The sequence below is a fragment of the Muntiacus reevesi genome, chromosome 15, assembly GCF_963930625.1.
Source record: "Muntiacus reevesi chromosome 15, mMunRee1.1, whole genome shotgun sequence".
Lineage (NCBI taxonomy): Eukaryota > Metazoa > Chordata > Mammalia > Artiodactyla > Cervidae > Muntiacus > Muntiacus reevesi.
In genome coordinates this window covers 41,629,989-41,656,780 of record NC_089263.1, presented here as the reverse complement: position 1 = coordinate 41,656,780, position 26,792 = coordinate 41,629,989, and the positions used below count along the sequence as shown (strand labels likewise).

General features: G+C 39.0%; 1 protein-coding gene across 1 annotated transcript in view; it reads right to left on the bottom strand.

Annotated features, from left to right (window-relative positions):
* NPAS3 (neuronal PAS domain protein 3) overlaps positions 1 to 26,792 on the bottom strand; it is an 811,965-nt gene that overhangs the window by 105,606 nt on the left and 679,567 nt on the right. The window contains exon 6 of the mRNA XM_065906065.1: positions 26,260 to 26,434. Coding sequence (XP_065762137.1) covers positions 26,260 to 26,434 — 175 coding nt within the window. The remainder of the gene's footprint in view (positions 1 to 26,259; positions 26,435 to 26,792) is intronic.

The window sequence follows — 26,792 nt, the reverse complement described above, 5'->3', positions numbered from 1 at the left end:
ACTCAATCCACTCTCTTCACATGGACACAGCTTCTGTTTTTCAGTTTCCTTATTTGATAAGTAAGAGCAATTAACCTCAAAAAGTATTGCTATTTGTGGTGTATTTATAGAATAATTTGTTAGGATTATTTGCATCTGCACTGAAATTGGTTTTGAGTTCTTTCCAACTGGAGAGATCCATCAAAAGGACTGAAAATGAGTGAAAATGATAGGAGTATGTTCCAAATGCAACAGAAAGCCACTCTCCCACCAAATGCATTTTTGGCTGAATTCCCTCCTTCTTTATATAGCCAAGATAATTCTGCCCAAGAGATAAGGATAAATACCGATATTGGGTGGAAGCAGAGACCAGATGACCAATACCACTTGCATGTTTGAAAAGAATTTGAAGGAATGTGACAATTAACACGAAATAGAGGACATCCTCTAGAGAACTACTTCTGAAAGGAATGGGAAATACTCCTTTTAAGTACTCTTCCAGAAAGTTCTCCTGTGTTTATTTTTGCATTCCCTGTAGAAGGCTGTATCTTTGATAACCTACATTCTTCCTACTACACCATAATTTAGTGTTGATTCTTCACAGTTGCTTCCAATTTCCTTTTCTTTCTGGGCTTCCCTGGTGGCTCAGATGGTAAAGAATCCTCCTGCAATGCAGGAGACCTAGGTTCCATTCCTGGGTCGGGAAGATTCCCTGGAGAAGGGAATGGCAACCCACTCCAGTATTCTTGCCTGGAAAATCCCATAGACAGAGGAGCCTGGTAGGGTACAGTCCATGGGTCAGACATGACTGAATGACTAACACTTGCAGTTTCCTTCTCTTTCTAGATTTTAAGATCCTTGAGGGTAAGTTCTATTTTTTCTTCGTCTTTATGTCCTTCAAAGCATCTGGTAGAGATCTGTGCACACAGAATTTGGGTTGAAAGAACTGATACCTTGTCCCTCCGGGATAGAGAATGTCTCAGTAGGAGCACTGTGGGTACCAACAGACGCTCACGTGGATGAATCAATAACTGAATGGACAGGTGTTGAAGGAACTCCTGCACAGCCTCTATGTAGAAATCAGAGACGAAAGGCAGCTGGCAGGGGAGCTGTGTCTAAATACCACGCAAACTGGATCTCATGGCATCTCTCCTGTTCTCCAAGAAAAAAACCAATCTAGGGCCATTCATGAAAAGCCAGAGAGAAAAACTGAGGAAAGATTCTAATGAAGCAGTAATTCTTACCCTCTTTTCGAATCATGGCCTACTTTGAGAATTTGAGAAAACTCTTTCCCAAAAACAATGCACTTATATCCATACACACTGTTTTGTACACAGGGTTCCTCTTGGTGCAGGATGACTGAACAGATCCCCATGTCAGCAATCTTGGCTATAATAATTAGAAAAGACTTTGAAGTTCAGGTTTAATCATGAGATATAAGATCAGGCAAAAAATATTTATTTCTCTGTTTGCAGTTTTTTCACTTGTAAAATGGAAATAATAATACTCCTAACCTCACAGGATTGTTTTGGAAGTAAATGAGCAAACATAATTTGTATTTGAAAATACTTGATAAACTATAAAACATCTTATTCACAAAAGGTGTTCAAGGGTTATGCTTGTTACACTGGGGCAGGGTAGGTATTTGAACCTTGGAGTCAGTCTTTTCTCCTCCAGCCTTTGTTTCACTGACTCCCTTGTATTCTTTGTTTAGATGGGTGCCTCGCCTAGAAGCCCCATTAAGGCCAGAAATGCGATTTTATTTATCTCTTTCTCTCCTCTTTCTCCAGATCCTCGCATAAAGCTTTATATGTAATTGACAATTAAACTACATTTAGAAATGTATTTTGGATAGTAGCTAAATCTCACATGATAGTTGCAAGAGCAGTGGAATGAATTGCAGGGAGGTTCAAATATATAAGTGGATTGGTCAGATGAACCCCATTTTGATAAAATACTGTATTCAGAAACACACTTGCTCTATAAGTCCTGGAACAATCACCGTCTGGAGAAGGGGTGATTTATTAAGTAGCTAAAACATTCTCACTGCTATAGGATAAGCTTTTCAGCCTTTACCTCCATTTGTGAGGCACTGAAAATCAAAGAACTAATAAAATCCAATCACCCAGAACTTCTTCCTGTAGACAGACTGAATGATAACTTTTTAATTTAGGCAGGTAAAGAATTATTACAGTAGGACTCTAGGGCAGGAATGTGTTAATAAAATCATCCTCTCTGCCTTTTCATTTAAAATAATCCCTTGAGCTGATTAAATGAAATATCACTTGTTTAATAACTGACAGAACATTATTTTTAAGCACAAATGTTTTGCATACCGTGGCTTCCCCGTTTTTAATTCCAAGCACAGAAGGGTGGAGGCGCTGACATCATAGAGAAGGAGTTGAGCTCTGTGCTCAGATGCAGTTTGCCCTGTCATCGTGGCATCTATAATTTAGTGTGAAGCAGCGAGGTAGACAGGGCATTATCATTAGAAACCATTCTGAACAGGGATATAAAACACAGTCGCAATAACACTTGTCAGAAAGGTGACTCCAGTCAGAACTCATATCCACGAGTTTCAAGATAAATGCTGACACGGCAGCCATCCTACAAAGACTATTATTGCTTAAAAAAAAAAAAAACCAAGCCAAACCCCCAAACAAAGCAAACCTGTGAACCTTCCCCAGAGTGAACAAGTTAGTGTGAAGTTTGCATCTGGGGTGGCATAAACTTTCCATGATTTACAGCAAGCATATCCATTCTCCACTTGGATAAGGTATTTTATGAGGCCACCGAGGAAGGCTCCAGTAGCATTTTGGGTTTAATGATGTTAAGCTATTTGGAATTCTTTCCCCCCTGTTATTTGGAATATATGAGCTGTGCCCCTAAAACAGGTCATTAGCTGTGCTGGGGATGGGTTCATCGCCTCACTCACAGGACTGTTCAGCTGGTGCTTGCATTTTCCCTGTCTTCTCCATTTAGAAAAATCCCTTTGACTTGGTATGAGGCTATGATTTAATAACCCTGTTCTGCTGACTTCATAAGCTGTGAAACCTCAGAGAAAAACCCCAAATCTGACTTACAGTCCTAATTACTCTAGCTCAGGCAGAGGGTTTCAGCACCGAACATGCTATTAGTGCCCATTTCACACTGAACACTATTTGTTGCCAGAGGTCACAGGGCGGCATCCTCTTTCACTTTCTCCTTTTCCGTGAACGCGGCTACTTTCTGGGTGCCGTTTCTGTCTGCACAACTGGAGCAGCTAACTGCTTGGTGATTCAGTGCAAATAATTTTTCCTGAGCTCCCAGAACTTACTCAGAGAGTGCACTGTGGTTTTGGAGAAGTTACAATAATCAGGGTTGTTTCAATTAGGTATAAAAGCATACTTTAAAAAAAAAGTTATTTTCCTTTTACTTGATTATTTGATTTTAACTAATGCTAGTTATTTTAAAAATAAGTTATTATCTCAGCTTTTAAATGTTTATTTTCTAACCATTAAAAAGATTAAAAGTTAAGGCAGGCATGTGGTTTTAAAAGAATTGAGCTAAAAATTATACAAATGAACTTATAAAACAGAAACAGACTCACATACATAGAAAACAAAATTTATGGTTACTGAAGAGGATAGCAGAGGTGGGGGGAGATGCATTGGGAGCTTGGGATTAACATGCACGTATTAGTGTATATAAAATAGGTAAGCCACACACACACACACAGAAGCAACAAGTACATAGCATAGACCTCTACTCAAAATTTTATGATAACCTATACTGGAAAAGAATTTGAAAAGAGTACACATACACACACACACACACACATGTGTATATGTGTGTGTGTATATAGGATGCATAACTGAGCCACTTTGCTATATACCTGAAACCATTACAACATTGCAAATTAACTACATTTCAATTTTAAAAACGGCAAAAAAGTTCAGGCAGCACAAAAGGTTAGTGTATAGAGAAAACAAAGCTTCCTCCAAACTCTGACCCCAAGTTTCTTTGAATTTCTCCCAGAGGCAGTTTCTTCTGTGTCCTCAGCTTCTTATGCATCCCTGCAGAGGTGCTTTATGCATTTGCCAGTTCTCGTGCCTGACTTACTCTCTTGGTACACAAATGACAACAGCCTGTGTATATTGTTCTGCCTCTTGCCTTTTCCTTTTTCTGCTTAATAGCTTGGAACCTCCTCCACATTTGAGTATGTATATATTCCACATTCTTTCTAATGGCAGCATAGTATTTTAGTCTATGGGTATAATTTCATGCATTTAGCTAAGTCTCCATTATAAATTAATTATAGATAATTTTTTGCAATAGCAAAAATGTTCCAATGGATAGTCTTATAAATGTCTTTTTTTTTTTTTCCAGACAGGATTATTTTAAACAGGTAATTCTACTAGAATATTTGTTTCTGTTGTGAAATCTGTATCAGGGAAGAAATTAAGATTTTAAAGCTAACATGTAGGGTAGGGTAGCACCCATTCAGAATGACTGAAAAGCAAGATAGATGTGGACACATAAAATGATGAGAAAACATATATATATTAAGTTCTAAAAATGTGATTTATCTCCTTTGGGGAAGATATTTCCACAGGGCCCTGTGAGCTCCCTCTAAGGACTGAAGAGGCAGTAAACTCTAATGAGTTCTGTCTCTTGGAGCAAGTTAAGCTTCAGCGAATAAAATCACCAGGATGCTACCTCCTTCTCCTAAAGGGCATAGGAACTGCCCAGTGTCAAGGCAAAAGCCACAGATTGCTTCCTTCTGTGCTCCTGTTTCCTAATCGAAAGGGAATAACAGTCATTTAATATTTACTTCTCTTCTGGAAATTCTGGGGGTAACTCCTGTTATGTATCTTGGCACCTTATATTGTCCTTTCTGGTCCTTTGATGGTGACCAAGTGATGGCCTGTGTCACCTGCCATCACTGTCTCGGTGCCCCACGGGGACCCTGGCTCCTTGAGGGGAGTTCAGGCCCAGGCGTGGCAGAAAGCGAGATGGGCAGACTGCAAAATGAGTCTCCATTCAAAGTACAGTAGAAAGAAGACATCCCTCTTAAGTATAAAGCACAGAATGTTCTTGCGGAACGTTAAGTTCTCATAGTCATTTATTGTAATGGTTCCCAGTGAGAGGAAATACACTGAGGTGACAGACCAGTATGTCTAATCACCCTGCCGACGCAAAGCTGAAGAACTAAACGATTCCTTTGTTACAAGTTTAACAATCTCTCATCCAAGTGCCGCCACTGTTAAGAGATCTACATATTAAAGAAATCAGTATATATTATCAAGGGGAAAAACACTGATCTGTGTTTTGATACACATGACATGTCATTCATGTGATTGTTAATGAAATGTCAGTAAATCAGTGGATAAGTTATACTTTTAATACAAATACTCCTCTACCATCATTGTGGGTATCAGTCAACTGTACTTTCCTGTTACCACTTGAGAGACTGATTCAGGTTCAGTCTGATCTGAATTATTTTTGGTGAAAGCGTTAATTGCTAATTTCACCGGCATGTTATTAAAGACTGAACTTTTATTTGTGTTGATGCCATAGACACACTGCCTCCAACTTGTCCTCATCCCTCATAATATGTCAAAAAAAGAAGATAAGCTTTTTTGATTTGGGGAATAAATAATTCAAAGGCTGTTTATCCAAACTGGAGTTTACTCCAGTCAAGAGCAAAAGTTCAGCCAGCCTCCTGGATGATCTGTTGTTGTAAGTTCTGGTTGTGAGTCAAAGCTGCTGGGGGCGGGGTGGGGGGTACAGGTGATGAATTCAGGACAGGTGAACAGGACTTGTCTGATAGACAGGGGAAGCAGGTTCATTGAGATGACAAAGTGGCTCAGGAAAGTTTGTCATGTGATCAGGTATCAGGATATACAAGACTGGTGATGCAAATCTTCATTTCTCCTGCGTTGTAAAGTTGGAGAACTTCAACTCAGAAGAGCTGTAGCTGGCTTCATAAACACATAATGGAGGAAATGCTAGGCTTTTGTAAAGCCCAGAAAAGACCTATCGCTGGATGTATCATTAAAAAAGAAACATGAACTGTAAGCTCATAAATTTTCAGAGAAAATAGCCCCTGGAGAATAACTCGTTATTCCAAGTTGATTTGGGTAACTCAGGAGTAAGTAATGCTTTTATAGCACACATTCAGCAGATTCTAGATACAAGGGTAACTCCTCACGTTCTCTTCCCTGAACAAATCATCCTGAAGTCATATACATTATATATGAAACAAAAGCAATAAACAAAAACACACTGAATTTTCTGGCCAGCAACCCAGAGTTGGGGTTTACAGCAAATGTACTTTCCTTCCCTGGCAGCAAACTAAATTACATACAGATTAAGTTAGGTGGAGGGATGAATTCCATCAAAAACTGTGTGGGATAATCTAACTTGGATGCTGAAGTCAACAGCAGCTGCTATGGATATGGCATTAGAGTGTAAAAATCCAAGACACCATTGTTTGCCTACAAAAGCAGAAAAGTCATAAGATGAACCCTAAAGACTTGTGATGAACTATCTACCAAGCTGTTTAAAACACTAGAGGTTTTTTTGTTTTTTTTTTTTTTAAAGCATTTTCATATTTATTACACTTGCAATTCCCTCTACAATCCTGTTAGTAAATGCCAGTTTCATTTTGTGAGTGAGGAAGGTGAGTGAGCCTTGTAAGTGAGGCTTATCCATGCTTAAGATAAGCCAGCTGATAGAGACAGAACCAGGAGTGGCTTGTGGGATGCTGACGCCTGGAATAGGGTCCCTTCTGTGATACCATAACCGCCTCATTAAAGGACTTCATTTACTTAGCACATAGTAGGTGTTGAGCAAACGGTAAATATATGAACAGATTAATAGTGACATGTTAGATAAGTGCTAGGAAGAGGGAAGGAGCACTTGGGGAGTTACAAGAAAAGACTACTAATTGGAGGAAGATGAAAAGTTATCACTGCTATTAGCAATTGATGATTTTGGTATCATGAAATCGAGGTAGAGGTTTTAAAAACTGTTGTAAGCAGATGCAGCTCATATTTCCTAAATAAAAAGAACTAAAAAAAGCAGTGTTTCTTCTTTGAGAAGAATCCAGTTAACTCCCTAGCAGTAATATCATGAAAGCTGTTTTATTAAAAAAACAAAATCAAAAACAAAACAAAACACCACACATAGGGATAGCCCTATGTTAAGCGCTACCTGACTTATGCCTGAAAATTCCACATTTTCAGGCTTGAATCTTTGCTTTAATCATCAGCTAGAATTTTAGGTCATTTTGAAAGTGTAAAAAGGGATTGTGTGGCGATCAATTCCTTTTATTTGTTCTTTCTTTTGTCTTTGTCACTTATGTAGAAATAGAAAACAAATTATAGCTACCCTGTAGCTTTCACAAGTCAGAATAATTTAGTTTCAATAGACTTGGTGATACTGTTTAAACCTTGAAAGTTAATAAACATGGATTTGTAGAATTAAAAATATTGAACTATTGGAGTGCTACCAACTCACAAAATTAAAGTTTTATAACCCAAAGCCGAAGACTGTATTCCACAGTTTAAATATTTCATATCTGACATTTTCCAACTCGACAATGTGAAGTCTGATTTTGATTTTTCAATCCAATATGAGTTTGGGAGTTTAATTCAAAATCAAGATAAAACCATTTCGGAGGCTACCTTCTCTTTCTGTTATTCCTTCTTACTATGCAGTGTATCCATTTTTTTTTTTTTTTTCCAGTTTGGGAAACAAACTTTTCTAGTTAATGGTGTTGTACATATATCAGACAATTCTATGACTAGGAATTAACCAATGAACACATGTTGCTAAAGGGTAAGAACCTTGAAAATCTGAGTCTCTAATTTGGTTAGTATATGACCAGATTTAATTACCTATTCAAAGAAAGTGCTTTAAAAAAAAACGACCGTGAGCTACTGCAGAAGTTCCCTAAAGTCTGGTCATGTGGTTCTGGGAGGTCTTCCCCGAAGAACCTCCAGGTACCCGAAGTGGCTTTTCATGTCGTGCAGGTTCTTCCATTCGTTGTATGGCCAGTGAAGCTTGGTGGTGGCAGGGTTCTTGCTACTTTAACATAGCAGCCAGAAACTTTTTCTTTGCAAGGCCTTGGGAATCTGTTAAAGGTCTTATGTACATCACAAAGAGACTTCTCCGGAAAACGAAGACACAGAGAAATCAATGATCTGGAAAGGCAATATAACACTTAAAGGGTTTGCTCACTTAGGTGGTCTTGCTCTTTGAGAGTGTCTGATGGAAGTATGTATTTTGACTGTAAGGAAATTAGATAAAGCAATACAGCTTAATGTTTAAACTGGACATAGACAAAGGTGAAGTTCTCCATGTAAACACTGGTACCATATTGTGAAGGCTTTGGATGTGACCAAGGACTGCTCATGTGTATTAGCCGTGTATAAAATAGAGGGCAGGTCTACCTCTGATGAGGACACCGAGTCCTATGAGCCATCCCATCGGCTCTCCCCATCCTTACTTCTGGCCATGAGCATGACCGGCAAGAGCCCCACTAACTGTTAAATCGTACCAGGAGAGGAAACATTAAACTCAACTTCTCTCCTAAATTCCTTTCACCAAATTTGAAACTTTTTTTTTGTGGGGAAGGAGGGAGCTTTTGTGACCATGGTTTAATGAAGACTGATTGAACACTAACTCCAAGTCAGCAAGGCTCTCCTTAGATCCATTTTGTTGTCAAATTCACTTTCTGAGTAAATGGAAAGACTAACACCTATCATTTCTTAGATAATGTTTTAATATCCTGCATTGAATAAAACTTTCTCTAAACCAGGTTTCAGTGGTAGCACAGAATCCCACAAGGGGCGAGGGGGTTGCAGATGGCTGCCTTACTCCAAATGTTCAAGCTTGACTGACCCATTTCATCAGCACTGTCAGAGCCTCGCACTGATACATGTTGACAACATTTAATCTTAAAAAATTGAAAGAAATGAATTAATATGCAAATTTCATCAGCTTTGTAATAAAAATGTCCTTGAAAAAAAACAGTGAACATGACCCCCGAGGAATTGTGTGAATTATCCCAGCTCAATTCTTTAAGTTAGTCAGAGGTACGCAGGTCCGCAAGGAAATCAGTGCACATTTGACTTGGAAATAATTATGATGAAGAACAAAACACAAGCAGGTTGAATAAATGTAACAACTTGGGAAAAAGTCTTAGTCCTGTTTGTTATTCACTTTGAATTAACAGGATTAGGTTTGGTTTTTGAAAATAAAGGAACTCCACCATGTAATTTTAACACCTACGTAATGTGCAAACAATATATTTTTTTAACTATCAATTTTAGTGCATGTTAAAAATCACATCTGACAAAATCAGGTCCTTTTTGTTGTGGGGGTAGGGACATAAGAGAGAGCAGCCTTTTGGTAAAAGGGAGGACTGTAAGGAACTCTTGTATTTAGACCATGGTTTATATGCAATTTCTGAGTTTGACAGAAATGTATGGTCAACTCCCTTCTAATATAAATAAGATTAACTGATTTTGCTGATACAGAAAAGACCAGTTATTTCACTGAGCTTACCAAATTGATGGGCTCACATAAACAGTCTCTAGATGTGAGTCTGACTTAAAATAGTCTCCACGTGGGCATGTGGAAACTCCCTGTTAAACCAGAGTCAATACAGGAACACAGTCATCTAGGTAGGCATGCACCTATAGCTCTCTGCCTTTGGGTCTAGATTCAACTGTAGGAAGTGGTAATGGGGGAAGGTCATAACAATTGAATACTTCTGTGCAGAAGTTTAAGGTTTTAAATATCCTCACAGGAGAGATGAATGTAAAAAGAAGCATCAACTAGTAAACAAACAGAAACCAAAAAACCGATACCAGTAACAGCTTACCAGAAGTCAAAATGAATGAATGAATAGCTCCGGGACAGATTTCATTTCTTTCCCCTTGCAAACTCTCATTCATTTAAATAGATGTGTAAATATTAAGGGAAGGCGTGGTTTTCACTTCAACCCTCTGCACCTTGGGAGCCACAGGCTGAAACTATCTCCCCCTCATTTCCACACAATAAGTCCTCCAATCTCTGGGGTCTGAAAGGCATTCACCTTGCCATCAGTTCAGTCCTTATTTGGGGCACTGATGTTTTTGCCACGGTGAAGTCTATATGAGTTAAATTAAAGTTCTTTTAAAGAAATCTGTGTACTTTAATACTTACTTAAAAAAAAATAAAAATCATACCCCAAACTGACGGTCTCATGTAAGGATCCCAAATAAAGGTTGTTAAGAAGCTGAAAAACTGCACACAGTCTTTGAGAGGTTCTTGAAATCCTGTAACTTTCCTGATTTCACATATCCTTGAAAGACCCAGGCACTATAATACAGACTTTGCCCAACCAAATTAATCTCGTCTGTAAGCTTTTGTATTTCTCAACAAAAGGCTTTTAAGTTTCTCCTTTCTTTCTTAATCTACCATCGGTAAAATTCTACTTTTATAGTGCCCTTTGCACCTGCTTGCATAAAATGAATAACCCAACAGTTTAATTATGCACTATTCTATCGGTTGGGAAGTGATATAAAGTTGCAGATAGAAAAAAGAATAAAAACCTCTTTTGGTATCCAAAATTAATATATGTCAAGCTCAGGGTAAATCTTCATCTTTTTGAAACATTTTTCTAAAATAGATGTTCTTTTATCATCTGGCACATCAAGACCCGTTGGAAGGAGGGAATAAAAAAAAGAGGCATTTGGTTAACATGCTAGGGAACAGTACTCTCTTTTCCACCTCACTTCAGGCTGTTCTTGAAAGATCTGAACAGTTGTATAATAATGAAAAATGGGCAATACTTGTGGGGCATTGCCTGCGCTCACATACCTCCGCCCACGCATTCATCATTCTGCAGGTATTGTCAGGGAAAGTTTAATTGCATAAACACTCTGTAACTGTCCTGTCATATTTCTTGTCAGTCTGGATTCCCTCTCCGGGCTCACTATCTCACAAAACTATAATTGAATTGCTACCAAATCACGAGAGGTGCCCCCCCCCCCCCAAATAAAATCTTTATGAATAGAATTTGTTTCCTATCAGCAGATTTGACAAATCGTGGCAGAGGAAGGGCCTCGGTGATAATTTTTTAGTTTATTCTCAATCTGGCTATTTGTTGAATGCTCTTATCTAGTTTTTAAAAATTTTTAAAGCCCCGGTCGGGAGATGGGGGGGGGGGGTGGCTCCAACAACCCTAAGGGGCTCGCTCTGTGGTAACAACTGTGCAGAACCCAAGGAAGCCAGTGGAAAAACGAGAAGGTTATCTTTGCCCTACTGCAAAAGGGTGCCACTGGTCAATGCAGGACATTCAAATTAATTCAGAATTAAATTGGGAATCTGTCAAAGCTAAGATTTCACCAAACTATGTGAATTCCTAGTTACGAGGTATTAAGTACTCCATTTAGTCGAGTGTTTATTCCATTAAACTTGCACTTCGTCTCTCCTTGCACCAAACCTTTCGGTGATCATTACTCATGTACAAGCTCTGAGCAGCCAGATTCTTTGACACAGAGTTTTAGGACCATGAGCAAATGAAAATTAATCAAAGGCATGACATGCAATTTACTAAATATGTGATCATGAAAGTTTAATGCATTTGCAACACTGTCAACGTATTAATAGTTTCCCAAAACAAACAGAACCTATCTGATGTGGAATGAGGATCCTTTCTCTTGTCTAGTCTTTGTTTCATTTTATACTCTTGTAAACCATTTCACAACGTGAAGTCTCTGTAAAGACTCAAAAACCCGCTGTTCTTCTTTGTAATTCCACTGGTGGTATGGGCATGAAATATGGCTCTTGGTGAATAACTCTTAAATGGGACTGGGCTTCACTCAGATTGACAACTGTCTGATTGTTTATGTTTTTTAAATGTGCTTATCAAAACCACGTAGGATTGATGGGTATTTTTAGATGAAGTTATGTTTTTGCAACAGACTTAATTTAGGACTAAGGTTAAGGCTTAGGATAAATGAGTGCATTAGATGATTAAAGAACATTTGTCTTGTGGGACATTTAAGTCATTTATTTATGACACTTAAAAACAAGCTAGGAAAGAAAGCGTCAAGGGTTTAACGAATCAGTTTTATACAAATGGTAAACTAAAACTAATGACTTTTTTAATGGGTACTCCAAGATATGCCAGTTACTAAATATCCAGAGGCAGAATCAAATGTGCACTGGAGTAAACAGGATTAAAAAATATTGGAATTTAAGAAATGTCTAAATGCTATGTATATGTATGATGTATACCCATGTGTACCTTTTTCCAAAAGTTTTTTTTTTATTGTAATTGTTCCTTTACTTGAGGAACTAGGTCTTCTGTCTCTTTTTTATTCTGAAAATATTCTTTTATTTTAAATAGCTGAAGATGATTTTCTGATGTTATAGGAATTTGGACCGCCATACTGCTCTGTATTGGGTATGATAAAATACCTTGTCAGGGGCGACTGGATGGCTCTGGGGACTGGTAATGGGATATATAGAGCCTTTCACCCATAGGTCATTGGCTTGAATTTTGTCCAGGTTGGCAGTGACTAAAAGTCATTAACATCTCATAACTGCTCGGTGGCCTATGTGAAATGAGTTTCTTAATTTATTTATTTAAGTCCATATATAGGACCTCTGGCTAGGCCATCTGGGCATCTCTCGTGCTTTTACAAGAGCATTCCCCCAGATCTACACTCATTTCCGCTCTCGAGATTAGTGATGAGCCGAAGCCCTCCTACGCAAAATAAATTGATTCATTTAAAGTTCATACAAATAGGTGGGTACTTCCACCCCATTCTCCAGCACAGATCCGAGGGTGTATGAAGGCTGATTTGGTAGTAAAAGGATCCGTACATTGTAGAGACCGAATATACCATTTGGTATCACTCAGTCTTTTGTGGAGCAGAACCCCTGCCGTGGCTCTGGCTGTGTCACAATGACCCAGCTTGATAAAAGGGAAAGATGTCAGTCAAGCTCATCATCATGCTATGTAGCAGCTAAATCTTTGGGTCATAAGTGGAACATGTTTTAGTAGGCTAGGCTGGTAGTCGCAAACCCTTGGAGAGCAAGAGTGAGGTCCAGTCTAAGATGGGTTTGGGCAGTTTCCATGCTAGCCTTAGGAAAGGGGAACTCAGCAGGCCTATCTCGGTGCTCAGAGTCCAAAGTGGGATGGACTTCTGAGCACAGAATTATGCACCTCTGTCATGTTTTAAGAAAACTGAGTATACAAAAAAAAAGTGAATCTGCAAAACACAATCTGTTCATTAAAGAGGCTGGAGGAAGGTAAATTATATACTTCCAAGAGAATCTTTCCCCTTAAATGGAGTCTTTCCAGAAGGACTCCATTTCAGGTGTTTTTTTGGAAGCATACCTTTGGGTACCATGATCCATGCAGAATCTGGGCTCTTTAAGAGAGGAAACGGGAGCAGTTTCCTCTGTGACAGTGAAGCCCAAATTCAAGCCTTGCAAGTTGGTGCAGGAGTCAACTGTATCACCTCCACCCTGGCCAGACTTTCCATAAGGAATAACTTTGGTAATAAGAGAACGCTTGGCTCAACATAATGAATAATAATGACAACACTCACAGAACACTTCGTTGTGCCTGCTACTATTCTAAACATTTTAAATATGCTAAAGACCCCATAAGGAATGTTAATGTTAATTCGTATGATCTTAAAACCAACAGGTGATTATTCTTATGTTATTCTCCAAACTTGTACTAGAGCAGTCAACATTTTACAGTGGGAAACTGAGGCACATGTAAGTTAATTAACCTGATCCAGGTTCAATTTCTCACAAGTGACAGAGCCAGGAGGACCCTGTATATATTTTCTTTATATATTTTCTATATATATTTCTATATTTCAAATATATATTTCTATATATATATTTGCAGCTGCTACAGAAATATTATAAAGAGAATATCCTGCAGTTTGGGTTAGGGCTGTCATCTTCGTATGTTACCAATTCTCAGTTATTTGAGTAACCTGCAAGTTAACAAGACAGTAGATTTTTAAAATCTATAATATGGGTAGTGCAGCTACTACAAATCAGAGAAAACACTGTAGGGGCTAATTAACACCACCACACTGTGTCTCCTGTCCTGCCACCCTAACATGCTTGTTCTTGAACTCACGTTCCTGTTTTTGTTTCCATACCAATGGTAACTGGCTAAGGTTAGGAGGGGAGCAGTGGATAGAACTCGGGGCAGCCATAACTATACCCTTAAACCAGAATCTGTTGGTGTATTGCTTTGGTGAGCAGGAAACCAGAGATTTGGGCTTTTGCTCTGCTTAGTAAATGAAGAATAGGGAAGACAGGGTGAAAGAGGAATGTAAGACCTGCCAATCAAAGCCCAGGGCTGCTCTAAAACTGTGAAACTGGGAGCTGGCAGGTCTTTTACAACTTTCAGTTAATTACTAGATTCATTTAGGAGCTCCCCTTTAGGAAAGCTTAAAGGGTACCCCGAAGACTGAAGAGAGCCATTTGGGAGAGTGACTAGAGGAAATGGATAGTTGAACCTCTGAGCTGAGAAGCCAGGCTGTGATCCTGCCTGCAAGGGAGGCCCTGGAAGAAGAGACTGGTGTGGATGGGAGGGGTGGCTTCCGGGGACCAGAAACAAGATTGAGGGCATCATGATGTGTTTCCGAGGTGTCTGTAGGAGTTTCTCTCTAACAAAATGTTTTCTACAGTTGAATAAATGGGAAAAGGCTAGTTCAAACCAAAGAAATAGACTTATTGATCACACACATTTCAAATCTTCACTAAGTTAACGTTCATTGTTAATCATCAATGAGAAGATGTGCAATGAAGTTTTTTTCCTCTGGTCTTTTACCAGGGGTCGTGAGGAGCATCTCATAGGGTAGTTAGGATAAAGAATGCATTTTGGAAGTACTGGCTTAGAATCTGTGTCAGCTCTGCATTTTAAAAACAGAGACAGCCCAACTGGTCCCTTACAACCTGATGTAAAGATTTACCTCTTGGTTATGGAGTGCAGACCTGAATCTTTCAACTGAATTTTTTCAACTGAAATCCTTTTGGTCAGGTGGTTTATGTGAATATATGTTCTGTGAGAACAAGGACCTTTTTAGTAACTATCATATCTCAGGCTCTAGGATTGGGCTTGTTCAATGGACATGCAATAAATAATTATGGGATGATTGAGGAAATAAGTGAATGTTTTCTATACTTAGATGATTGCACTTTTGTTATTTTTACACTTTCTATTACTTCTGTGTAATGGAAAGTATTGCCCTCAATACTGGTTATGTGTTAAATTCATTTTTATATTATCAATTCAATCAATTTCTATTTCATTTTGAGCAGTAGTAATTTGGGGAGGGAGTTAACAGATAATTTTAGTACTCTTGTGATGTCACCCAAGAGATGGTAGGACACAGGAAAGTATAGAGTTTTAATTTTTTATGTCACCAATTTCACCTTATGCTTTACTCATGTTTTTATTTGGAGAGGACACCCCCTGACAAGTGAGAGGCACTGAGGAGCAGACTATTTTTTTTTGTTAACCAAAGGCACATGATATATTTTCATAAACTATAAAAAGGAACAGCTTTGAACCCTAAGGAAATTTGCATCTTAATATGTGATGATAAATAGCATATAAAATTTTGTAATTTTTGAATATTTTCAGATTTTATTACCAATTGATACAAAAAATGAGAGTGGACAGATGGTGTCATTAATCCTAATCATGTGAAAGCTTGAGACTTCTATAATTTCTAGAGTATTAACCATTAGCTCCTGGCTAAAGAGTGACCACAAGGTGTGTTTCTCCCTTTTTCTATCTTCTATCTTAATTTCTAACTGTCACGTCTTCCTTTGCAATAATTCTTCTCAAGGTCTCCTCACTCACTTCTGGATTAAAGAAATGGCCCCTTGGACGGTTTCCTTCATTTTAAGTCTGCTCTATTCAACACATCCTTCTTATTCTTGCAAAAATAAAGGCTCAGGGAATAAGTCCAGTAAATGTAAGTTACCAGTTGACAGAAATCAGCATAACATCAGGAAAACTAACAGTCAGAGCTGCCCGGAAGGATGGAGAGTGTCCCCCGATGCTTCATTTCAAAGCCTAGGCTATCCAGCTGCTAACTGTATGTCTTTTCCAAATTAAAAATTTTCTTCTCAGTTCTCTCATCTGTAAAATGGAAAAAATAATGGTGCCTTCTTCATAGCATCTTGTGAGGAATGAATGAGGTAGTGCATATTATGGGCTGAGCAGAGTGCTTGATACTTGGCAACTATTCAATGAATATCAGTAGCTAGGCTGTGCAGGGATTCAGAAGGCATAGGTATTGTATAACATGACCCTCAAGGGAGGAGCTTTCATATTCAAACTTTAGTATTTATAAGTTTTGAAATAATATTTTCATTGGGTCACTGCTGTGCTGGATGAGTTATACTCAGAATGTATAATGCCCATCTCAGATGGTTTTCCCTGGCATACTGGCTGCTCCAAGCTCTGGCTGCATCCTAGAAAAGCATGCATCTTTGCCTCCAGGAGGAAGACAAGGCTCCTTCCAGCCTCCTAAATGCAGTATCCTTACTCCCACTTTGTTCCTTGAGATGAGGCTCCTGGAAGATCATCTCTACATCTTTGCTTTTGGGTTGGTTTTCATGAAGGTCTACCCTCCTTATCAAAGCCACCCATAGTCATTTAGCTTCTCCCTGATTTCTTACACCACTTGCCAATTTTATGTCTTAATTGAGAACAGCAGCAGGGTCAGCCCTCTTTCTTCTCTGTTGACTGTGTTTACATCTCCTACCGGCAAGGGCACGTGTCACGTCTTCTACCACTTGTGTTCTCGGTAAGCACCTAGTAAAGTACTCAGATCACATGGCCTGAGTTCAAATCCTAGGGTCACAGTCTACTCGGGTGTAGGGCAGCCATTTACCTTCTCTAATTTTGGTTTAGGGACATTTTGAGAAATAAATGTCTTAAAACATGCCTGCTCATGTAGTGGGAATAGGTAGGTAAACATTATACAAGCTATTAATATCATCACTAACGTTATTAGAATATTTGCAACGTTTTACCTTGAGAAGGTAAAAGAGTCAGTTTAATTTTCCAAAGCCAGCATTTCCTGAATTTTAGTTAGTGAAATCAGCACAGTATAAGTGGAAGGGAGGCAGGTGGGATGCACTTTCCCTTCAGAACACTTCTACAAAGCCAGAAAGATCAGTAGATAGGAATTATAGCAGGCTTTAAGAAAGGCTAATTAAACAAACAAAGAGGGGAAAAGCCCTTAACAGTCTGCATCAAAGTTCCTGAGAGTCAGGATCTGTATCGTCTGGGCATGTCAAAGCACCTTGCTCCCAAGGAAGCATTGTTTCTGGGCTGTTAATTTCAGGGCTACATTTAAAACCCAAATAGTTCTGAAAAGACCGCCAGCAGCAGTAGCTTTTTAACACAATGCTACCCTGTCATATACCACCTTCTCTGATTGTCGTCACCGCCCTCCTGCATTGCGTTAATGACCTGTTCTCTTCATGTGATGGTCAGCTTCTGGAGGGCAGGGAACTTCACCTTGTTTTTTCAGTACTCCTAGTGTCTTACACACGACAGACGTGCAGTGAACGGTTATTGACTAGTCTGCACAATCCTGACAAGCAGGTGGGCCTGGGTCTTGAACTCACTCTAGTGCATAACAACCAGAGAAAACACGCAAGCTCTTCCTCTCTCAGGCTGGTTTTGTTAACTAATGGATGGGCTGATGTTTCCCATAGGTCCCAGGAAACCACGATTGTTTCATGAGAAGGTACCTTGAGGAGGCTCTGCTGACCTCCAGTGGACCCCACTGGTCTTCTTGCTCTTTTCCATCTCCTGCTTGCCTTGGGAGACTGGTTCTGAAAGGAAGATGCTACATAGATCCTGGCCCTGCACTGTCTAAGGCAGAGCAGACCAAACACAGAGACAATTTTGGCTATGCTCCTGGTTAAGGAGACATATGGCTAAGGCGAACCAAGAGACGCAGGGCTGAGCTTTGCCCATAATTGATTCAGATGCTATTGTTCATCGTGGCATAAGGAGTTTCAATGTAGGGATGAAGGAAGAGGACAGGATTAGATGGATGTTTTTAATCCTCAGTTAGAGACTATATTTGAAAACAAATGATGTTTTAGCCCAATGACGAATGTGCACAAGGAGATTATCAGGTTACTCTCTGGACTTTAGAAGCCCCTTGGAGAAAATTCCTATAGTTCTATACCTACTAGGGTCCTATCTCCTTTTTCCATCTCGTTCCTAGGCTTCTCACCTATGCAACCCTAATACTATACCCTTTCCTCTCATTTTGGCTGCTAAACTAAACTATGTGATTTGGAGCAAGCTATTTAGAATTTCCATCACTTTCCCCCATCTATAAAATAAGGATAACACACTGACCTGCTTAGAGGGATTAGGGTGTGAACTAACTCCTGTAATTAGTGGTTTCTGTGTTCTGCATATACCAAGCAGGATATGAATGCCAGCCATTGTCACTGTGGCCTGAGTAGGCTTTGCTTCTAAAACTGTCCTTGGGAATAACTGCTTAGCAAAGAGCTGACAACTGGAAGTTGAAACTTTACACAGAAGCAATATTTCCAGTATTTTCTCCAAGCAATCATGAGTAAATTGCTCACTAGGGGTGGAAATGGTTTCCAGCCAGTTTTGCCTCTTCTGATCTGTGCACCCTGCAAAGTTTAGTCAATGCCAGGTAACTGATCCTTCCTAAGTCTGCTGTTTGGTGCAGATGAAGAATTCAGAATGGTATCATTTGCACAGGGGTGAAATTTCTGTGCAGTTGTATGTATTAAAAGCAAATAACTTGTGCTTTGTTCAAGGCAAGAGTTATAGAAATAGAATCTTTAATTTGTTAATATCCAATGACAAAGACAGCCACATTTTTTTTTTTAATGGGGAAGAAGGATCATCCATTAACAACTTGTCTTGGCTTTCATTTTAGAAATGCGGAAATGTACCCCTTATCACCATAGGGAAAGGAAAGTCAAAATTATGACCTTGCAAGCTATATAAAACAACTGTTAAAAATAATGGGTTTAAAAAATTGATTTTCTAAACCTTCAATAGAAGGTTTAGGAACATATGGTACATATAGGCCGAGTGGATCTATTGTGTATTTTGATAAGAGGCTTACACAACTATTATTGAACAAACCATTTGCTACCCTGTAAATACCATTACATTAATTTAGATTAATGTAGCGATTGAGTTGCTACAACCATGATCTAAATTTTGGAAAAGAATGTTAGTTTCAGGATGGCATAGACAACTAGGCTAACATCCAGCATCTTTTCTGGAAACCAAAGGGAGGCTGCCGTTCTGCAGCTATGTGATTCACCAATTTTTGTGATTCACCAAAAATTCACCTATGTGATTTTTCACGGGTTTGAGTGTCAAGACCCCAAGGATGCCCTGTGCTGCAGCTGTGCATTCTGGGAGCTGCCCTGGAAGGGATGCTGGGCCAGCATACCCTGGTGGGAAGGAGGGAATTTCCCTTATTTTCTTTAGCTCCCTTAGGCAATATCCTAGAAGTACATATATGGTTGCTTTGCAAATATTCTCATCATACACAGAGAAATACACAGAAGTGGGAGCCAACACAAATTAAGGTTCTAAGTGTTCCTAGGCCTTGCGTACCAGAAAGCACTGGAGAAATGTATTCTCTTCTGTGGCAGTGGTATAGTTTATCTGGGGATAGAAGAGACATCTAAGAAAAGCCTACTTCCTGCAGGAAAAGATTTTTCTTGAGGCAAAAGAGCTTTCTTGAGGCAAAAGAAGAATTCTGAGTTTGGCAGGGCAGTCCCTGTCACAGTACTGGCTTTTTTTTGGAGAGTATGCATCTTCATTCAGGAATGGCAAAAGATAGTTTCTATTTCATTTCAAAATAAGGATGGCATTGCTAAGGAAAATGCATCATTTTGCCTACATAATTTTTTGGATAAAAGCTGAGTTTATCAGTACAGGATGATCGCTTTGGTTTATGGAATGAATTCCTTTCTGTTAGGCTGCTTTCTGACTATTAGATTTGACACAAACATGTGCACACGGGTATTAACAGAAGTCAGGCCAGTTCGGAGGTAATCATGAACTTGTCTTGATCTTTGCTACAGCTACAGTAGAGATGCATTTCATATTCAATCCATCAGAGATAACCGTAGTACATTATCTGGTGGATTTATCTTTGCTTGTATTGTATGAATATGGAAAGGTATTAAATGTGTGTTTACAGTTTGATAAACATTCAACATAAATTATACATTTTAATTTCATTTATTAGTTGGAGACTATGGAAAGCAGGGATTTCATTGCATACAAACTGCCATTCAGATTGAAGGATTAGCAGTTTCCTGAAAAAGGTAGACTAATTGTAAGGACAGAATTCATTTTTGTCTCAAGTGAGTCCTTGCCTGGTTTGTAGTTGGAGCTTTAGAAAGGCAAAAGGAAAGGACAGCTCATCCTCACGACAACATAGTTCACATTAAATCTAGTGCTAATAAACCTCCTATCATTTGACAACTTGAATATTGTAGTTACCACACAAATTATCAAGCTCTATTTATGTCTAAAAGAACTTGGCCTGATCTTTTAGCATTAGCATGCAGAGTGGTCTCCATGATATTATCTTATCATATAATGACTCCAAAAATCTCACAGAGATGAATGGTGATAACATAATTCCAGAAAGTTGCCACTCTATATGTAGAAATATATTGGCAATAAAAACCAGTCACTGTGTGCCTTTCCCCAGTAGGGGATCTCTCACTTTTCTTTGATTTTTAAAGGCTTCAGATCAATAACTGGAGTGACATTATTAACAGCTCCCTCAGCACCTTGGCCAGCGCTAATATTAAATCCATTACACCTTCTGTTTGACATTTGCAGTACAGCAGAAAGTGCTGTAGATACAGTCCCACTGTCTGGGGACTGAGGTTGGATGTGGGGTTAGTTAGATGGTTTCCCTTGCCTGACTTCTAAATTCAGTTCATTGATAGGAAACTTAAGCCAATACAAAAAAAAAAAAAACCAGAGAACCATCCCCTCTCAACCCAACACTATACTAGATGGAAAATAGTGCACCCATAAAACTATACTTATATCTCGTATCTACGCAGCTTTGGAAATAAAATATTGATCTGATCCTCAGATACATTTTTTTTTTTTTTTTGATCCTCAGATACATTTTTACATTCTTTATTGTTATTCCTAATCATTTGTTCTTTTAATTATATCATGCATTATGAAAATTGTCTAATGAATGCAGAAGAATTGAGTTCCTGCAGATATGGGAGCTGATGGAATTTACCATAGTGCAGGGGCATATGTAGAAAATACAGATTATTTTTATTCAGGTAGGTACACAACTGCTTCCGTTTTGCTTGCCTTTAAAATACTCAGGACATCGTAGAGTAGGCGTAACAGCATAAAGATCATACTGCTAACCATCATTATCTTAACCTCCTGTAACAGTCTAGCTGTGCTGAAACCATAGACAGAACACAGTAAATTTTCCTGCAGACAACTGATGGTTGACCACGTTGCTATAGTTAGTCTTCCTTTTCACTGAGAGTACTGTCTCATACATTTTGCTAACTTGTCTAAACTTGGGTACAGTATTGATTTCTCCCTCTGTGAGCTTGCACCCATTCAATGGGCAGCGAAATCTCTGGTCCTGGCTGAATTCCCTCCCAAGCATGACCCAGGTATGACTCCTGACAGTGGTCCTACGGCTGGGAGCTGATTGTTAGCTAGAAGGAAAAAACCACTGGAGACAGAACGGAAATTCTGTGCTAAAGAACATGCCAGGGAAAGTGGCCTGTGAGGTTAAGTGAGAGAAAGCAGGCTATGGAGGCATGTATGTTATAGTTTTATTTTAGTCAAACAGAGAAAATCCCACTACATAACTAGATATGTCTACCTATTTACAGCAACAAAATCTAGAAGGATATCCAGTGTACAAGAATAGTGGTTATTTTGGGGTAGGGATAGGTGGGTCTTTATTCTTTGTCGTCTGCATTCTTGGAACTTTTCAACAATGGGCATGAATTTTATAACTGGAAAAATATCAAGCTATTTTAACAAGAAAAAGGAGGCAGTAAAACACAACAATTTGATGACCCGACCTAAGGAATAGAAACTCTTTGCTTTCCAAAGAGGGAGACTTTTCAAGTACCTCCAGGAGTTCTTGAAAGAGCTGCTTTTCTGTTTATTAAGCATATAAAATATGTGACACTGAAATTTATTTTTTCTAAAAAAGGATAAGGTTCATAATGCCAAGATTATAGCTAATTGTTAAGAGTGATGAAAAGCTACAGAACTACAAAAGCAAACTGAGCCATCCAAACCTCATGTTCCAGAACTTCTTCCCAGCAGCACCCCCCACCCCAAACCCCACAGGAGCAGAGGAAAGGCTGTGGAAAGGACAGAGCAAGCCCTTTAGGAATGCTCGGATGAAGCCTTAAAGAGGAACCCTAGAACTTTTTAAAGTAGGCACTTGTTTATTTCTCTTCTGCCTGCCTTAAAATTTCTCTAAAAGAAATATCATATTTATTAAACTATTAATGAATGTGCATACATATAAAATATTTATTTGGGTTTGCTGTCCCATCAACAGATTTTTTTTTTTTCTCATTATCTTGAGACTACTTCGAGACAAGACAATCACAGGACTGGCAGTTCAAAGAAATAGAATTCCTATTATGGCATAGGATCACTGCCTCTTAGGCTGGTTTAGTCACTTATTTCCTTTTTATTATAATGCCAAATGTTATTTAGATTTCAGTCACTTAGTAATGCTACACTGAACACATCAGGGCTCCTGAAAAATTCCATACCTACTAGTCCCTTCATTTTCATAATCACCACATATTGATATCCATTTTCCAACCAAATTACACTACTATTTAAGCAAGAATCAGTGTTTTATCAGAGTTGAAAAGATTATGATGTAGTGAACAACAGTCTTCAAAAATGTTCTTTGGTGTTATTAAGAATTAGAAAATCTTGTTAAAATTCTTTCAGCTTTTAAGAAACATAAGCAGCTTTGGGATGTAGTGCCTGACATGGACTTTTAAAGTAATTCCCCTGGAGCAATGATCTGTGCTAGTGAAGATATTTAGTTAAAGGTAGCATCCTACACTGCCTTTCAGTATTTGAGCAGTCTATCTAATTGCCTTTTTAAGCCAAAGATTGCAAATAACCAACACTAGAGAATTTGAAAGCAAAGCCAGTTTAACATTCTCTAATGGTGAGAAATACACTCTTCAGCAAGGAAGAGGCAGTTTTTATGGGATTGTTGCTAACAAGCCCAAGTTGTTAAGGACTGTGCAAAGCAGGGTTTTCCATTATATCAGTTAGGGTGGCTGGGGATGGCGAGGGGAAGAAATCCGGGTAAATTTTCAGTCACACTTTAAGGATCAATGACAGAGTCACTTTAAAGGAGTTAGCTATTTTTCAGATACCAGAATTAAAGGCTGCTAAGTGAGGCTGAAGCCCATCCTAGTGCTTCAGCAGGCATGGGGTTCATCAGAGTTTTCATATTTAATCTTTTTTTCCCCCATTTATTTTTATTAGTTGGAAGCTAATTACTTTACAATATTGTAGTGGTTTTTGCCATACATTGACATGAATCAGCCATGGATTTACATATGTTCCCCATCCCGATCCCCCCTCCCGCCTCCCTCCCCATCCCATCCCTCTGGGTCTTCCCAGTGCACCAGCCCTGAGCACTTGTCTCATGCACCCAACCTGGGCTGGTGATCTATTTAAACCGGTTTGATTTGATTCTAGTTTTGGATTTCCTAGTAGAATTGGTTTCTAGGCTGTGGATTTTTTTTTTTCCTTCTCTTTTAAGGGACAAGTCACCCTTAACATGTGTTTAGGGAAGACATCAAATTCAGTATGAATCAACAGTGGGGTTTGGCTACCAATAGGACTTACTTCCACCCTGGGCTGCATAACAGGAGTAGAGGAGCCTAAACTGAGAAAGGGGATGGTCCCTCTGCTTTGTACTGGTCACAGTGCATCTAGAGGCTGCACTCAGCTCTTAGAGCCCAGTTTTTAGAGGGCCACCAGCTAATGGAAGCATAGCCAGGTGAGGATGGCTAGGACGGTGAGGGTCTTAGCAACATGCCATTAAATAATGCTTGCCGAATGAGGGCAGTTTGACTTGAAAAGGAGTAGGAAGGAGGGAGGAAGAATTTGGTGAACCTAACTTCATATATTTGAGAGGCTGTGAAGGGGAGGAAGGTGTCAATCTGAAATGTCCCAGAGAGCAGACCTGGGATGGGTGGGGGCAGGGTAGGAGAATTGCAGCAAAGTAGGTTGGCTCCATATTAGGAATACCTTTCTATCAGAGCTGCTCACCAGTGGAGTGGGAAGCCTTGTATGTTCCATAGATTCTTGTTAGGAATGAGTTTCAGCAGAGGTTAGAAGAGCATCTGTTGGTTTTGCTGGAAACGATGGTTGTATAAGTTAGAGGTTGGATTAAAGGACTGTTGAAGACTCTTGTTAACTTGAGGTTTTGTGATTCAGGGAAACGAAGCCCACTTTTCAAGGTCTTTGTTCATACTAAGGTTTATAAACTTGATTTCTTACATACTGAGTGTTTTAAGTGTCATGATCAACCCTGGTTTCCCAGCGCAACTCCAGAATGGAGTAGAAAACTATTTTCATGTATTGCTTCTCAAGTATAGCCAGATATGAACATTCTAATGTCTAAAAAGAAGGTCCAGTGATCTCACTGACGTTGTCTAAACAGTGAAGTCAGTGAGCTATGGTACAAGAGTATATGACTCCCCTGACCTCTGGAACAAAATTATTTTTATCTTTAAATGGTAAAGAGTATACTTAAATACTCTTTTCTCATGGATGGGACCCACTGGAGAAGGAATGATCCCCACCCAAGAGCTAGAAAATAATGCCCTAGAAGCTTCAGTTAACTTAAATGGGGAAACATACATTGATTCTAGAAGGAATTAAAATATTTCTCAAAGAGGTAAACATATATTTTCCCTTCTGTGTGAGCAAACATGCTGTGATTATTTCTAAGCAGATCAAATTATTTTCTTGGAAGTGTGTAGTTATTTTAAGGTTAATCCAAAGGTAGGTTTTTAAAATTCTTTTTTCCCTTTTCTCTTTCACAAAATGCTTTTGTTTTGTGAATCTGCTTTAAAACAACATATCAAGTAAAGTACAAACATCTTTAGAGGGCAAAAATAATTTCCCAAGTAAGCAAATAAAACTTTGCACTTCAAATCAGGCCTTGATTCATTAAAAATCTTAAACTTCTCATGAGAAAAATTAACATTTAAACCACTGCTGCTTGGCCAAGCACTCCACCACACAAGAATATGAAATATCTCCTCTAAAAAAGTACAAAAAGGACAAAACCACAAATGTGGAACTTCAATTAATTTAAAGCCCCAATCAGCAAAGAATAAATCCTTCGCAGATCTAATTACCAGCGCTCTCGGAAGACCCAGGCCGACCAGCCAATCTTCCCCGTGTTTGAACAGCTTGATGAACTAGGGGACTGATGGATATCAAGTCATTTTGTTTAATTTATAAATGGATTTTCCCCTAATACTTAAATTATCATCAGTACAACACAATGAAAATGGGAACATTCTGAATGCAAAGTCTATAAGAGTCCTGGAAGGAATCCCAATGAGGAATGTCACCTCTGTTCATTCCTCTATACAATTGATCTAATTAAATACTGAGGGTGGAAAGGCAGTTTAAAATGTAGCCATTTCTGTTTTCTTTTTAGCCTTAATTTATCTGTTCACATCTTTCAAGTACCTTCTGATGCTTAGGAAAAAAAAAAAAAAGTGAGATTTCTGCAAGCCCCTAATACCTTTAATTCTCCACAAGCTAATATTCAAAAGTCTTTGCCATCGATTTTGCTGAATAATAAATAAATGCATTACATTTAGCCATGGTAACAATGAAAGGCAGAGGGCTTTCCAAATCTGAACCTTTTCCCTCCATTAATTTGAAAGAGAATCTAAAGGAACTGGTACCTTCTGTGCATTTTGTTCACTTGAAATTAGATCTCTGGATTATACTTATTAAAATGTCTTCTTATTTTCAAATCTCTTCCTTACTTAATTACCGCCCAGGACAGAAAGCTGCATGGAATTGTTAAATACCATTAGACCTATTTGTAGTCTCTTCACACTCGCAACTTGAGTGCAATCATTGGCAAAGGTCCTGCCCACCAACCCACATGTTGGGATTGCAAGTCCCACCTGGCTCGGGAGTCTCCGACTGGGAGGAGGAAGATGCTGAGCTGGCTCCATCTTCAGTGGTACCCTGTGAGAGGAGACCCCGCCCAGGCGGGAGCTTCATGCCCAGCTGCTCTGCCATCTCCACGTGGTCTCCGGGGTGGACATAGTCAAAGACGCTGCTGCCTGTCAGCTCCACCTGGAGGGGAAGGGGAAGAGTGAAGAAAGTTGTCACAGGCTTTTCATTTTCAAATCCAGCCCCCACTGCGATTCAGCTTCTGAGCAGGAAAGGAAATCTATGAAGCCTCCAGAAACAATTCTTGTCCTGAGTCTTTACCCTCAGATGCTTAAGGATTCTTGAAATTGAAAGTTGTTTTTTTTTTTTTTTACCCCCACACATATTTATTTAGCATGTTTAGCCCAGTTTTTTTCTCATACACTGTTTGTATAAAGCCAAAACATTCTATGAAATGAGGATGAGTCTGCCTGAGTTCAGCTGTTTTACTCACATTACCACCAAATACTTGCATGTTTGGTGTCAACCGGATGATTGACTG